The 16,000-nt window shown below is 29.6% G+C and overlaps 1 protein-coding gene across 3 annotated transcripts in view; it reads left to right on the forward strand.

The window, feature by feature from the left end:
• The window catches only part of Duox (dual oxidase), a 390,283-nt gene that overhangs the window by 344,682 nt on the left and 29,601 nt on the right, over positions 1-16,000 (forward strand). For all 3 annotated transcript variants that reach the window (XM_075381172.1, XM_075381171.1, XM_075381170.1), the window contains 6 exons: positions 900-1,091; positions 1,461-1,714; positions 4,953-5,154; positions 5,915-6,099; positions 8,384-8,528; positions 13,394-13,555. In XM_075381172.1, the coding sequence (XP_075237287.1) occupies positions 900-1,091; positions 1,461-1,714; positions 4,953-5,154; positions 5,915-6,099; positions 8,384-8,528; positions 13,394-13,555 (1,140 nt within the window). The remainder of the gene's footprint in view (positions 1-899; positions 1,092-1,460; positions 1,715-4,952; positions 5,155-5,914; positions 6,100-8,383; positions 8,529-13,393; positions 13,556-16,000) is intronic.

Here is a 16,000-nt window from a genome sequence, read left to right on the forward strand (position 1 = left end):
AACATATAAATCACATTTAACATTATTTATAATTTTATAAAAAGCTCTTAAACTAAAATTATAAAATAGAGTTTTTTTTAATAAAAATTATTTACTACAGGCTCAAACTAAAACTAAAATCAAACTAAACGTTTTGTTTTTCAAAGTAGTGTGATTTTATATCATAGCAAATAAAATAAATTTTACCTCATGACATTGTTGATTATAAAAAAATTGTTATAATGTTACATCAAATTTAAAAACTCTTCAAATTTATTTGCTAATAGGAACGTTTTATACCTAACATGCTAATTTATCGTGTCTTTGTGAATTAGTTTCGGTTGTAAATGAAACTCATGTAAATGAATAGGCTCATATAAATTAATACAATTTAAGAATTTATTTATTATTAAACGTCTGACAAGCAGGTGTATATATATATATATATATTAATAATTGACTGTAATAATTTCTATATAGGACAAACAGGACCCACTTTAATAACTATACAAGGAAAACATAAAATCATCACTGAATGCATTTTTATAAACCATATCATACATGACATAAACATCAATGAAAACTATCCTTGTCAACAAAAAAGAAATAACTAAAGATATCTGAACAATCTGTGAGTAAAACATAGAAACACATAAAAAATGAATAATCACAATTTAAATCTTATACAGCCTACAAACATATCATTAATAATAAAAGATATTTCAGAATCTACCACATGGTGTTTGAACCAGTTCATGATAAGGATGTAGCATCATAATTGCTCAATGGTCCCCCAATGACAGTTTCATTATTGGTTTAACTTAGAAAAAAGCTAGGTCAGAGACAGGTGAATTTGTATTACGTTATTATTATTATAAATAGTATTGATTTTAATAATTTTTTAAATATTTGAATAACAGGATGTTATGCACGATACAACATTAGAAGAGATGATGATGGGAATGTCATCGCAGTTAGCTGAACGTGAAGATACTATACTATGCAGTGATGTACGAAATAAATTATTTGGTCCAAATGAATTTTCACGGAGAGATCTTGGTGCATTAAATATTATGCGTGGTAGAGATAATGGAATACCTGATTACAATACAGTAAGATTTTTTCTTTTTTTTTTACATTTATATTTTTTGCTTTATAATTGAAGAGACGTTTAATTTTAGTCTATAAAATTGAAATTTTGCTAGGTATTGAACTTAAAATCTTTGATTTATCAGCCAATATTGCTTCCAATTAAATCATGTAAATTCTCTCTCTTAATTTTAATAAAATGTGACCTAAGCCAAACTAATTATTGACAAATTTAAGTTTGACATTACTTATCAAGTCATGTTATAATTTATATTCGAGCCTTTGGAAGTATACCTAATTTTTAATGTTCATTTATATGCCTGAATAAAATATAGTTATTTATATATTAAACTATATAATAATAGATTAATAAATCGATTTGTATTTTATAGGTTAGAACCAGTTTTAGGTTACCAAAAAGAAAGACTTGGGAAGAAATAAATCCAGAATTATTTAAACAGCGACCTGAATTGTTGGAAGCATTAATAACTGCTTACGGTGGAGATGTTGATAATATAGATCTATATATTGGCGGTATGTTAGAATCACATGATGGTCCCGGTGAATTGTTTACATTGATTATAATGGAACAGTTTTTAAGGTTGCGATCAGCTGATAGATTCTGGTTTGAGAATACTGATAATGGGTAAGTAATTATATTATTGATTTATTTATTGTTCTAGTAATAATAATAATAATAAGTTCACATCTGATTACAATTGTATTAATTGTATTTTTTTATGATGGAGTGAATCTGTGAAAAATGCTAACACTGATCGGGATTAGAACCCAGAACATTCTGGTTATAAAACAAAGATGATACCATTCTGCCACAGGGTTCTTACTATAAAATATGAAGAAGTGTTCTATTAGTAGATAATTAGTTTTGAAACTTTTGTATTAATTCCCCACCGCTTGTAAATGTCATCTATACAAGCTGAATATATAAATCGATAAGAGGTCATTTCCATTAATCCTTAATTAAAAATTATTCAAATACTAGAATTTATGTAACTGAGAAAGTTTTAGCAGCTATATGTCCAAAAATGGTACAGTTAACAAGGTTTCTAATTTTTTCGGTTTTAATATCAAAACATAATTACCGTTCTGTGGTAAATAGCTGTAAATAGCTAATTATTTATATGAACTTTCTAAGATCAACAAATTTCATTAAAAAAAATTCAAATTTACTTGCTAGTTAAAAGTTTACCTACAAAATTTTTGAAGAAAAATCACCAAACATTAACTTTAGGTGAATCGCGTTGTTTCTCAATAATTGCGTGTGGGTTTTCAGAGCCCCATATTCGTGAATTGTGTCTGTTAACGCATCTGTTCACATGGAATGTAGCTACGTCTGTAAAAATTATATCGTCTAAAAATGATTCGTTTTCACTTATTCTGTCCGACATTTCAACAGCGAAATCGTAACATTTTACACCATCATCGGGTTTCAATTCCTGCAGTATCTGGATTTTATAAGCGTGTAATTCAGTTTTTTACGTAAAACATTGTGAACTGTTGATTTTGGAATACCTAATTCGATGCTTCGACGGGGGATGGACTTCCCAGGACTTCTAATTGCCGATCGTCTAATTAGTTCAACCGTTTCGTCCGGTACACTCGGTCTGCCAGTTGATTTCTGTTTCTTAACCAATCTGGTTTCTTCGAATCGTTTGAACCGACGTGTTATGTTATTTTTGTGCGGTGGATCTCTTCCGAATTCACGTCGAAATGCACGTTGAACTAAGATTACGGATTTTAATTCGGCCATCAATAAAACACACTTTTCTTTGTCTTTTTCCGAGAACATAGTAACTCGCTAAACTCACCGCAACAACAATACAAGAAATGACGTTGTGGTTACAACTGCTGATAAACAAACTTTTGGATTGGAGGCTTTCAGGTATACCAATATAACATCTAGAAATTTCTCTACAATCTTACTATGAATTACTGAAACCGCACCATTCTTTTATGATAACCCTGTATATTTGATGAGAACAGATGAAAAAAGGGTAACCGAGGAAATCTTTGATCAAGGAAATAACAGAAAGACAGTTACAAAAAAGTTCAAACAGATCAAAAAAAATCTAAAAGAAACAAAGATAAAAACACATGAAATCACTAACAGAAACTCAAAACATGTGAAAGACTTCGTAAGAAAAGAACAAAAACAGAATGGATCCAGCAAAGACAAAAACAGTCATGCAAAATGAAAAAAAGGATTGGGAACAAAAGGAAAGAGATGACAATAAGTGAAACTATTTATTGTGGTTCTACTGAGACCAAAAAATTCAAAAAGAAAGAAAATGGACAAAATAAATTTAAAAAGTTAATATTAGTAAAATAAAGAAGAAATAAATTAAAATAAATATAAAATGGCTAATGTTAGTAAAATAAGAAATAAACAATGAAATTAGAAATAAATTTAAAAATGTAATTTGTAACCTGAACAATTGCATTGTTGAATATTATAAATAAATTTTTATTTCTATCAGTAGATTATAATACATTGTGTAGATCTTGTAATTAATGGGTGGATAAGCTATATTTTGAATAAAAAAAAGGATAACCCCAAAATTTGACTGTATGTTCAAGGGAAATCGTAATAAACCTTGATTAGAGCAGCATCACAGAATTCACAATCAATTATAAGATAAAAATTGGATATGACTAAAGTCATTATTAATTATTTAATAAAATATTTATATATAAGGTATCTTAAAGTAATGCGTAATTTTATTTAATTAATGTGTAATGCTTAATTCTAAAAGGCATGGTTATACTTTTAGTAACAGAAAGTGTTGCTTCTTGTTATAAGAAAAGATTTGTTAATGGAATTTTAAAAATATTTAATCATATTTAAATAATAAACTTGATATAAAAATAACACAATAGTTATTGTGGCAACAGAACTTGAAATGAAAGGAAAGGAAAACATAGTTATGTCATCACAGACAAAATTAAGTGAACACAGTATAAAACAACAAACATTGTATGTGTAATTCATTTAGAACATTCTGCGTCATTCAGTAATAGTAATGAATGGTTACATTTAATTTTTAAAAACTAGCAGGTCAGAGCTCACTTCACTTGCCTGACCACCTAACTAGGGGCTCTGTCCCCTTGACCCTCAACGCATTCATACCCTCATGTTTGTGAGAATATTAAGTATTTTACAGAAATATTTTAAGAAAAGAACTATTAGTATCTAGAGAATATTTTTCTGGACACTTTTGTGTTCTTATATTTAAAATAGGCTTAAGGAGTGAGTAAATATAAAATTTAATAGTTTTTAATAAAAATATAATGTTTAACGCTAGTAAATATAAAATTTAATAGTTTTTAATAAAAATATAATGTTTAACGCTAGCCATATTTGTAACAAGTAGTTGACTTGGAGATGCCATCGTCTTCATTTAGTCTTACGTGTGTTATTTTCCAATCCAGCTGCTGCTATTGGTGTAGAGCGGACCACGTGATGTGCCGACCAGATGCATGCCAATGACTCTCCTGCTAAATAAAGAATCCTTTTTTTTTTACTGCTTAATATTAATAAACAATCCCATTATTTTATTAATAAAATTAAATAAATAATAATTGAATAAAAATACAAATATAAAATATTTTTAAAAAATAATCTATGCTCAGAAACTAAATTAAATAATCTACAAATTAATTGACAACGAATTACTTCTACTGAGATAGAGTCGGCTGTGAGGGAGAGTCGCCTGGCACACTACCATTGATCCACACTGCGCCAATAGCAGCTAAAATAAAAATGTGAGCATATACAACAAACAAACTCATGCACCATCCTTTTTTATGGAGAGTAATATTTATTTTTTTAATAATTTAAAATTCTTTTTGTGGTTTTTTTGTAGAATGTTTACATCAGAAGAAATAGAGAACATACGTAAAGTAAAAATGTGGGATGTTATTGTTAATGCTACTGATATTCCATTCGATGCGATTCAAAAAGATGTTTTCTTTTGGTCTGATGGAGATCCATGTCGTCAACCTTCACAGTTAAATACATCGCAGTTAGAACCTTGTTCATATCTTAGAGGATATGATTATTTTGAGGTAATGATAAAAATCTTGTCAGTATTTATTATCTTTTTCAACATATATTTGTTAATAACGTGTAGGCATTTTAGAACATTATAGAAAGTTAGGAATCCTTTGAAGAGTTGAAATTGGTCAGATAAAGTGAATTGAAATCAAGAAAAAGTTTAAATAAAATAATATACGAAAGAATACATGGCAATGTAGTTAAGATCGGAATAAAGTACGTTAATGAATCTCATGAAGAAAGAAATTTGTTGATTTATTTTTTAGTCTGAGCCGAGGACACATTTAAGTTAGACAAGTTTTTTCCCTAACTTTTAGGCATTGAAAATAATTATAAAAGATTATGGTCTGTTATGAATTTTTGGTTGATATTGTCTCATTGTAACACTTCAACCGAAAGAACTTTTGACTTTGAAATCAGCTTTCAAAGTCGATAGTTTTATGGTAAAATGTAAAAAAAAATATACAGTTGATATTTTTCATCTATTATTAAATGGAAACATAAATGGATGGACCAAGATGGTACAGATGAAATTATTACATTTTTTATAAGAAATAATTTTTGTAAATGTAGCCTCATCTTCGGCTTTATTGAACCTAATTTCATTCAAATCTATAAAATTTTACTAATTGGTGATATAAACTTATTGGAAATATACTTTAATATGCTGTAAAAGGTAACTTAATTAGTTTATCAAATTAAATATTCTTTATTTAAAAAAATTTGGTTAAATTATACACATGAATTATGTTTGTAGTTATGTTTTTACAGGGAAGCGAGTTAGCATATATTTATGCTTGCGTCTTCTTGGGATTTGTGCCATTAATTTGTGGTGGAGCAGGTTATGGTGTTATTAAATTACAAAATAAAAAAAAACGTCAGTTACGAATGAAACAAGAAGAATTACGATCTGGTAATAAAGCTGGACCAACTACAGTTGATAAAATGGCTGTCAGGTATTATTTTAAAAATTTATTTTTATACAAAAAATTTATTCGTTATTGTTTAACTTTTAATAATTAATATAAATATCGGTTAAAAAAAAAGAAAACTGTACAAATTTAAAAACGTTACTGTTTCAATTTATTTTTAATTCTCACCTTTTAGATATTTCAAAGAGAAAAAATGTTTAATTATTATTACTTTTTTAAAATTAAATGTATTTTTTTAATTTTATTTAAAGTATTAGTTAGCTGCTTGTATCTATTCATACAAAAAATATCCTGGTTTGAAATATGTAATAATAAAGTAACAAAACTATGTTGCGTGGTAATATGAAACAAACATAAAAAAATATATATATGTAAACGAATAATTAAATAGTACGAAAGAATGCATATAGGATACATAACAATATACAGAGGCAAATGAACGAGGTGCTCGTTGAAGTAACTGCGTCTGCTAACCAATTTTCTACTTTTTCAGTTTAATATTATAAAAGATTATTAAGATTTAAGCCTATAAAATAATATTTGTACTAATTGTCCGCTACACTGAACCAATAATTGTTGGAGATTATAAAATGAAAATGATTAAAAGTTTGGGAATAAAATGTAATTTTCAATGAAGATGCTTTTAAATTAGTAATCAGTGTGTTTGCTTACATACCTTAAACAATATATAATCAAGGTTTACAAATTGTGTATGATAATGCTGTGCAGAAAAAAAGAAGTACAATTTTTTAGGAAAAATCTTTCGTTATTTCTCAACAAAAAATAGTCAGAAGTCTGGTGAGTAAGGGATTGCTGAAGACTTTTGTTCCATAATCTAAATAGTTGCTGTCATAGTCGCAGTACAATGAACAGGTGCATTGTTTTAACCTTCTTTTTTTGTCAAATGCGGTCATTTTTTCTTTATTTTCTCATTTAAACAATTCAGAAAAGATGCGACTACTGCCGAATTATCATTTTAAACTTCTGCACAAGGTCATTGAAAATTATTTCATGAACATTCCAAAAAATCTGCTGAATTTATGGTTTTCGCCTTCTTTGGAATAAGTTTACCAACTGGCAATCCTCTGTATTAACTGTTCCTTCATTTTAGGTTGTAGTGATGTATTCAAATTTCATCGTTGTTATGAAATAGTGCAAAAATTCTTCTTTACTATTTTAAACTGCCGTAAATCATGCTTAGAAATGTTTACAATCAAATGATCATGAACAAATACAACATCCGTCTTGCAGATGATTTTTTCATATGTAAATATTTGAGTAAAATATGATGCACGCATTCATTTGTGATCCCTATTGTCTTAACAATCTCACACATTTTCAATTTTTATCCTAATCACTAAATTATGGGATTTTTTCTATGGCAGTTTCTGCTTTCTCTTGTGGAAATACCATGGTACTGAAGCCCAGGCTCATAACAGTTTGACCTTTGCAACAGTTTAATGCAGCTACTGTCTGGTGGAGAATGAGTAAAATAAAACTTAATTTTTGTCACTTCAAGGTTATGCATAAAACATTATTGAGTACGGAAAAATAAAAATGATATTTGTTGAAACCCTGGAGTTCTCTTTTGAACATCCGGTATTTCTTAATATTATAAGCACTATTTTAATGGAATGATACTTCAAACAAAGATGCGATGAACAATATTTTGAAAGATTTCCATAGCAATGGTGAGGTAACATTGCCAAACTATTTCATAAACACCAATAACAATTTATTCATTAATAACAACTTTGTTTTTCTACACTCAAAAAAAAATAACAGACCTTAAAGCACTTAGAAATTTTGATGTATATAAATACAACTTTATGTTAAATGAATTCAAATTCAATATACCTTTTAATGACAATCTAAATATGTGTTTAACCTAAAAAAAATTCAACAATAACATCAACTGGTGTTAGAAGGAGAAAACCATCATTTACTAAAGATGGTTACAAAAGCAATTAAAAATGTTTAGAAATAAATCATTAAAAAGTATTGTTTTTACAAAATTTGATTTTGTTTCTCATTTCAAAGTTTATAATTTTAAATTAGATATAATTATTAATTACAAAAAAAAGTAGAAAGCATTTGCTATTCGTCTATTAGATTTATGATTATAAAATTAGATTTAAACAAATCAGTTTTTTTTTTATTATTGGCCTACAATCGTTTTGTTTTGTGTTTTTTTTTTATACCTATACATATTTATTTCTTGATAAATATATTTTCTTATATAAATCCATTACGTTTTCTTTTTTCTTGAATAAAGAAAGGCATTTGTTTGCATTTTTTTTTCTTGCAGAGAGTGGTTACATGCAAATCATAGAAGAATTGTTAAAGTTAGATTTGGTCCTGAAACTAATTTACATACTGTTGATAGAAAGGGTGAAAAATTACGAAGTGTTTCATTTAAAAATGGAGAAACTATTACTGTTGAAGAATCTCAGGTAACAATATATACTTTTTTTCATAAATGATGTTTTATTATTAAATAATTTTTTTTATATACAGAGTGATTCACTCTGTATCTCAAGAAACGGGAAATTAAAAAAATTAAATAACGTTAATCAAAATTTTTTTTAGAAAATGAATTTTATTTCATGTAATTTGTCATGTTGTTGTATGTTGTTACATAGATTTTAGTTTATTTTTTAAAGATGACGTCTTGCAGGTGACCTCCTCTTCTACGTAAACACTCACAAAGTCTCTTCGTTAAATTGTTTGTGGTTTGACATAACATCTCGACTGGAATTTCCGCAACTGCTTCTCGGTTCTTCCGTTGTAGCAGGTCTACTGTGGAACACTTTGCTTCTAAGGTGACCCCGCAAAAAGTAATCGCAAGCTGAGAGATCAGGCGATCTGGGAGGCCATCTAACGTCACCGTTTCGTGAAATGACACGTTGTCCAAACAACCGGCATACAGCTACCATCAATATTCGTGCAGTATGTGATGTTGCTTCGTCTTTTTGAAACCAGGCTGTGTTAAGAATCGGTAGAAATCTCTTTTGTTGTTCCACAACAAAGGTTTCAAGCACGGCTACGTAATGAGCCAACGTCACTGTAATCGCAAGACCATTGTCGTCCTCAAAAAAAATAAGGGAATATAACACTGTAAGATGACATAGCACACCACACGGTCACTTTCTGGCTCTGCAACTAACGCTGGTGTAGCTGTGTAGGATTTTCTTGTGCCCAGTATCTGAAATTTTGCTTGTTAACAAATCCGCTGAGGTGGAAATGCGCTTCGCCTGACATCCACAGTTCATGAACAAACTCTTCGTTATTGTTTATCTTCTGAAGTATTACGTTACAGAATTGTGCTTGCACAACTGCATCGTTCGGTTTCAGTTGCTGGACAATCTGCAACTTGTACGGATGGTATTGCAAGTCCTTCACTAACATTCTTCGAACGCTTGAACTATGCAGATGTAAAGATGCTGAGACGCGATGGATTGACCCATGTGGACTTAATGTGACAGCATCTTGTAAAGCTTGAACGTTCTGTGGTGTACGAACGGTTCGCTCACATCCTGGAGGTTTCTTTTTCATTGCCGAACCAATTTCCTCAAAATTATATATCCATGTTTTAATTGCATGTGCTGATGGAACACAGTTGTTCCGTCCCAGATTAAAATGACGGCGAAATTCTCTACGTGCTCCCTCCACACTGTTTTTGTAAAACACTTTGATAGCAAATGCACGTTGCTCACCACTCCAAGGATCCATGACAACCCAATGGCAGGTTAGGTTAGAGAGGCTGGCACCACTTATCAAGTGGTACCAATCGCCCACGGCTACCAACACAACTTTAAAAATTTCCCGTTTCTTTGAATCACCCTATTTGTTTATTATCTCATTTTAATTAATATTTTCAATAATATCATAAAAGTAGATAGATGATCTACCTTCCTAATGATCTTCGCCCAAATATAATTTGCACGTAAGTATATGCTTATGCTTAAATTTTTATTACTAATAATGACAAAATGATAATATACATATGGGAAAAGCTTATCATACTTTCCAAAATACAAATATAAGAAAGCATAATCCATCAATGCTAAGATAAGACATTATGAAAGGATGGTTAAACTAGGTGGATTGTATATTATAGAATGCTTACCACAGAGAAAGAAATTAACAATGGAGATGAATGAAAGGAAAATTTGGAGTAAGATTCTCGGATTGAGTAGAGTAAATATAAATAAATTAAGAACTGATAAAGATCTATATAATCTATGTAGATCATTGAGGGATGTTCAATAATAATTAGAGGCAAATTCATGTAGAGAAAAAATAATTTTTTCAATGACAATGAAACGCACTACTTTTCAATGCAGACTGCAGCAACATTTAGTTACCACTCTTCTGTGAGTTTTCTGATTCCTGCACCGTAGAAGTCTTTTCCTTGCTGTTTGAACCATTCATGTAACGGTTTTTTGACTGCTTCATTGTCATCAAACTTGTTGACACGTAAAAAGCAGGCCAAACAAATGAAAATTGGATGGGGTAAAGTTTAGGCTGTAAGGATGTGACAATACCTCCCAATCCAACTTGTCGAACATTTCTCCCATTCTCTAAGCGATGTGGGGGCATGTGTTGCCACGCAAGAAAATCATACCTTTTGAGAGAGCGCCCTGTTGTTTTTACCCTACGCGGGTCTCATTTTCCCTTGGAACATGTTAGAATAGTACTCGCTGTTCACAGTGAAATTCCCACTAAAAATTGGGTCTTGTAAGTCCCAGAAGACCATCAACATCACTTTACTGGCTGATGCGCGAGTTTCAAATATGTGAGTTGCAAATTTTTTTGTTGGGCAAATCCAGATGTTTCCACCCAAGATTTTGCTGTTTGAATTCAGGTTCGAAATGGTGTATTCACATTTCATCACAGATTATTATACAATCTAGAAAGTCATCACCTTTCACTTCAAACCGTTGTTTGAGCGCAGGACAAATGAAAATCCGGGTGTCTTTAAGGGGTTGAGTCAACTGTCTTGGAACCCATCTCAAACACGTTTTGCAATAATTTGGCATGTCATGAATGATTGAATACTGCAGTTGCAACAATAATATTACATAAAGTAACAGTTTAGGAAATTTTGACTTGCCTGTCTTCACCAGTAAGACAGATAAATAAGATTATTTATGCGATTTTGTAGCACGGTAGTCAAAACTTCAACTGGTCTTCCAGAGTGATGGAGATCAGTCATACTTCTTCTACCCAAATTAAACTATCCACCCACTTATAGACGTTACTGTGGTTTAAACACTTTTCACCATACTGTTTCAACATTCTTGAATAAATTTCCGTCGGTTTCTCACTTTCTGATAACAAAAATCTTATCACTGAATGTTGCTCTTTCGACATACATGTTTCAAGCAGAGCTGATATTCTGAAATCAGCAAAAGAGGTTATGTTTAGATTAATTATGAACAAACAGCTGATTAAATGTGTTATAAAGGTTGCCAACTTGACCCTCAAAACGTTTTATTGTCATTGAACCGAAAGTTCATTCAATTACATCAATTTGTCTCATTAATTATTGAATATCCCTTGTATATAAAGATCTAGTGTTTATGAATGCAAATTAGATTTGTGAAAACAGCATTCTTTTAATACTGTTGCAAAAGTGTTGTCACAATCACAGGAACAATGAGTTCCCTGATCTGTGTTTTTTAATCATGTCTAGTACAGTCTAAGCAAAATATCTGGCTTACAGGAAACCCTATTATAATAAACTTACAAGTATAAAAATGATATTATTTTGGTTTGCATAACTTTATAAATACACTGTAAAATCTCTTTATGAATTGTAATTTACATTACTTAGCTCAACTAGGTAATTCCCAGATTTCATATGACACCAATATGATAAATTTATTATAAAGTGATAAGCTTTTCCTTTGAACAGCGTGTTGAGATATTATCAAGAAATTTGACAACATAGTAATTCAGGTGATAAATGATAAATTTTTACTAATAATTTATAATTTATACCATTTACATTAATAATTTGGATTTTTGATTACGATAGTGGTAAATTTCCATTGAAGTTTCTTTGTAAATTGAAAAATATGGAAATTATGATTTAAATCATTAGCTATTATAATTTTTTTAATTTTATTCTTTAATGTTCATGAATGTGTATCAGTGATGATTTAATTTTAGTCAATGAAAAATTAAGAAATAATTGTTAGCTAATGAGTTCAGAATTTTATTATACAATGTTAAGAATTATTTATTAATACATCTGATGAATATTTAAGTATTTTGTTGTGAATGTAGATTATTTAAAACTCTTTCATGAATAGTTATTTAAAATTAACTACAGTACACATTATTTTTTGATGAAAATTTTCCATACCGTTACTTCTAAGCTGGCTTTTTACTTTCTCGTCTAGGTAGCATTATAACAGAACTGTAGCGCTAGAAGGGAAACTATTGTAATTTGTCCAATTTGGGTGAAAAACTGGATGAAAATTTTCTGGATGTTAATGTTTGTATGTACATGTGTGTGTGTTCAGTGTTGGCCTCTAAATCTACTTATATTTCTAGAACTACTGGACCAATTTTGATGAAACTTGGTCAAAGTCCTCCTATATATGGGGCATTGATGCTATTAAATTTTCAACTTAAAGTTCAAGGGGGTGAAGCTGTAAAGCAAGGTTACCCTCAGTATCTCGAGATTTCGCCTAATTAAGGTCATATTTTTCTTAGGCACATTTGTTAACGATTGAAAAATAATAATTTGCCAAAAAAGTTTTCAAAATTGCATCCCCACCCCAAAAAATGCTCTAAACTGCTATGCTATGAATATATATTATATAAATTGCTATGTTGTATGATGTCGCAGGTGAGCAGTAGAATTAAATAAATGAATAATATTTAAAGTATAAAAAAGTATCTTGTTCTGGCTGGGTCTCAAACTTGATCGCTCAGTCAACTTTAATACCTGATGTGTTAAGCCTCATGGCTACAGCAGTCTGTCGACCATACAAGTGAAATTTGTTCTATGTAAGTTGTGAAATTACATTGTTTTAGTTCGTGCTGGCTGTCGCTACTAGTACCACCACTCCCACACGAATTAAATTCAGTATGCGCGCAGGCTTTAGTTAGAATCATTAAATTAAATAAGCGAAAAAAATATTATATTTAAATAAAATGATAAATATTTTAAATTAAGTCGTGTGTGTAAGCCGTGCATCAGAAACAACCCATAGTCATGGGAAAGAACTACAATTGTGTTGCCAACTTTTATTTCTTCTTTATTAAACTTCTTCAAAAATTAATTTTTTTTTTCTCCTTCTAGGTGCCAGATAGAGGTAAAAAGAAGAGACCATTAGTTTTAATAAGAGTTCCAAGAGATCATGATTTAGTGCTTGAATTTGATTCGATATCAGCAAGAAGAAAATTTATATCAAAATTAGAATCATTTTTGACATCGCAAAAGAAACATTTGGTTACTTTACAGGTATAATAAATTAGAGTAGTTTTACTTTACCAGCTAGATATATAAACTAGTTTTATTTAAGAATTAAAATATTGGTTTTGTTGAAGAATTAGAAGTTAATTAATTAATTGTAAATTGGTATATTTGTAAAATGATTAAAGATATAGATGACTCGCTTTACGTTAAAACTACATGAAAATGTAAAATGTATATAAAAAAATAGAATATTCACTTAACAAGTAAGTATTGTCTGTCCAAGCGCTTTCAGATTATTCCTCCGTTATCAGGAATTACTGATTAATTATGAACTTTTAGTTGTGCGTATAAATTTTTATAAATAGGAATTACGAAAATTGAACCTAAAATGTAAAATGACTTAAAAATCATTCTTCCTATGGTTCTTTCGAAGCTAATTATGCAGTAATTTTTGTACTGGTCTTATTGATACTGTCGTTAATAGTTCTATCTTATAAATGTAGGAAACTCTTTTTTTGTAGAGTTGGATAATATATTTTTTTATACATTGTGTTTTTCCATTTAATATCTGTTTTTTGTCAAATTTATAAATTTCATATTGTTCAAGTATGTTGAGATCTTTGTTTTTATGAGGTAATTTGCAGAAGTTCATTCTGTTATGTGCGCTGTCTATAAAGGTTTTTTTGAGTTTGTGGGTAAATATAGGTTTAATCTGTCCATTCCAATTTAATTCATATATTCTTGCAGTGTACTAAAAAAAAAACTAACAAATTCAATAACCAGGATTATACAAATTAACAGGTTGACAGACCCGATTCTGGAATTTAAATTAAATGTGCAGTTAGGCTATGAAACCCATTTTAATGTCTCAGTGTAATAGTGATTTCCAGTTGCTAAGGCCTTTATTGCATCTCATTTTTAATGACAAAAACTTCATATCGTAATAGAGCAAATTCCAGCAGTATACTTAGCTTCTTTATACCCTCATTCAAAAGATTCGAAAGTTACTGAGCTATTTCCTAATAATTATAAATTTTACATTATTTTTATAAAATAACAGTTGGTTTTTATAAAATAAATTCAATTTGTAAAAATATTTTTTTTATTTAGGATGACAAACAAATTAAAACCCAGTTTAGAGACATGCTAATCATATGTGCCTGGACTGTTTTTTTTTCTAAATCACTATTAGATCAAAATAATTATAGAAAAATCCTATAAGTATGGCACATACATTCTTTTAAATATGTTTAAAAATTGTTACTTTTATTAGAAATATTTTATTTTTATTTTTTACAGTTCCTTTTGAATTATGTTATCGTAAAGTGATTTTTGATTGTAAAGTTTTTTGTTGTGCATTGTAAACCATAAAAATTTGCATTCTTGGATCTAATTTATAGGCAATTGAAGTAGTTTATTTTTCTTATTTCATCCTTGTAAACAAACTAGTGTGTTTACCATTCCTTTCATTTATTTGTCCATTCTCTGAATTTATACTCGCTCACTGAAATGCCTGTGAGGACTAAAATTATGTTTCACTTCTTTTTTTATTGTTGTTTTTTATAATCAAAAAAACGACTCGAACATTTTTTCCGAGAAGCGTACACCTTAACTTTTGGATTAAATCCTGGAGAAAAAAGAAGAAGAGAAGATGAAGGTACTTTTATATATTTTTATTTCATTTTTAATTTATTTTATAGGTGAATCTACACCGTTACAACGACTGTTTCTCATATCCTACTCTCCATGTCGTTCATTCTCCTCTGTTTCCTCTTTTGAATAACTGTAGAACGTCTTCTTGCCATCTCTTTTCAGTATTCTCTGGTTTGTTTTACCAACTGTTTGTCTTTACCATGTCCACTGTGGTAACTTTGATTATTCCTTCTGCTACATATGTCCATACAAGATTTTAGATACCAAGAATTTAAGATAGAATGAAATTTTTATATAGAAATTATATTGATTGAAAAGACAAAAAAAAAAAATTGGTGGAAAAAATATTTTTTATTAGTGGAGTCATCAACTACAGCTGTTTTGGGTTTAGCAGCTAACCTATTAAACTGCAATGATGGCATTAAATATTACATCAGAAAGGCTGGATTTACAACCACCTTATTTAACAATAGAATCATTTTTTTGCAAATCATTTCATAGAAAGAAAACACACATATATAAATATTAATCATAACAGGTACATTTTTTTATATGCGGTACATAAAAATCAAACCCATCGGGTTGGTCTAGTGGTGAACACATCTTCCCAAATCAGCTGATTTAGAAGTCGAGAGTTCTAGTGTAGAGTCCTAGAACTGACTAAAGTCAGTTATTTTTACACGGATTTGAATACTAGATCGTGGATACCGGTGTTCTTTGATGGTTGGGTTTCAATTAACCACGCATCTCAGGAATGGTCGAACTGAGACTGTACAAGACTACACTCATGCATATCATCCTCATTCATCCTCTGAAGTATTATCTAAACGGTAATTA

The sequence above is a fragment of the Lycorma delicatula genome, chromosome 13 (assembly GCF_047948215.1).
Source record: "Lycorma delicatula isolate Av1 chromosome 13, ASM4794821v1, whole genome shotgun sequence".
Classification (NCBI taxonomy): Eukaryota; Metazoa; Arthropoda; class Insecta; order Hemiptera; family Fulgoridae; genus Lycorma; species Lycorma delicatula.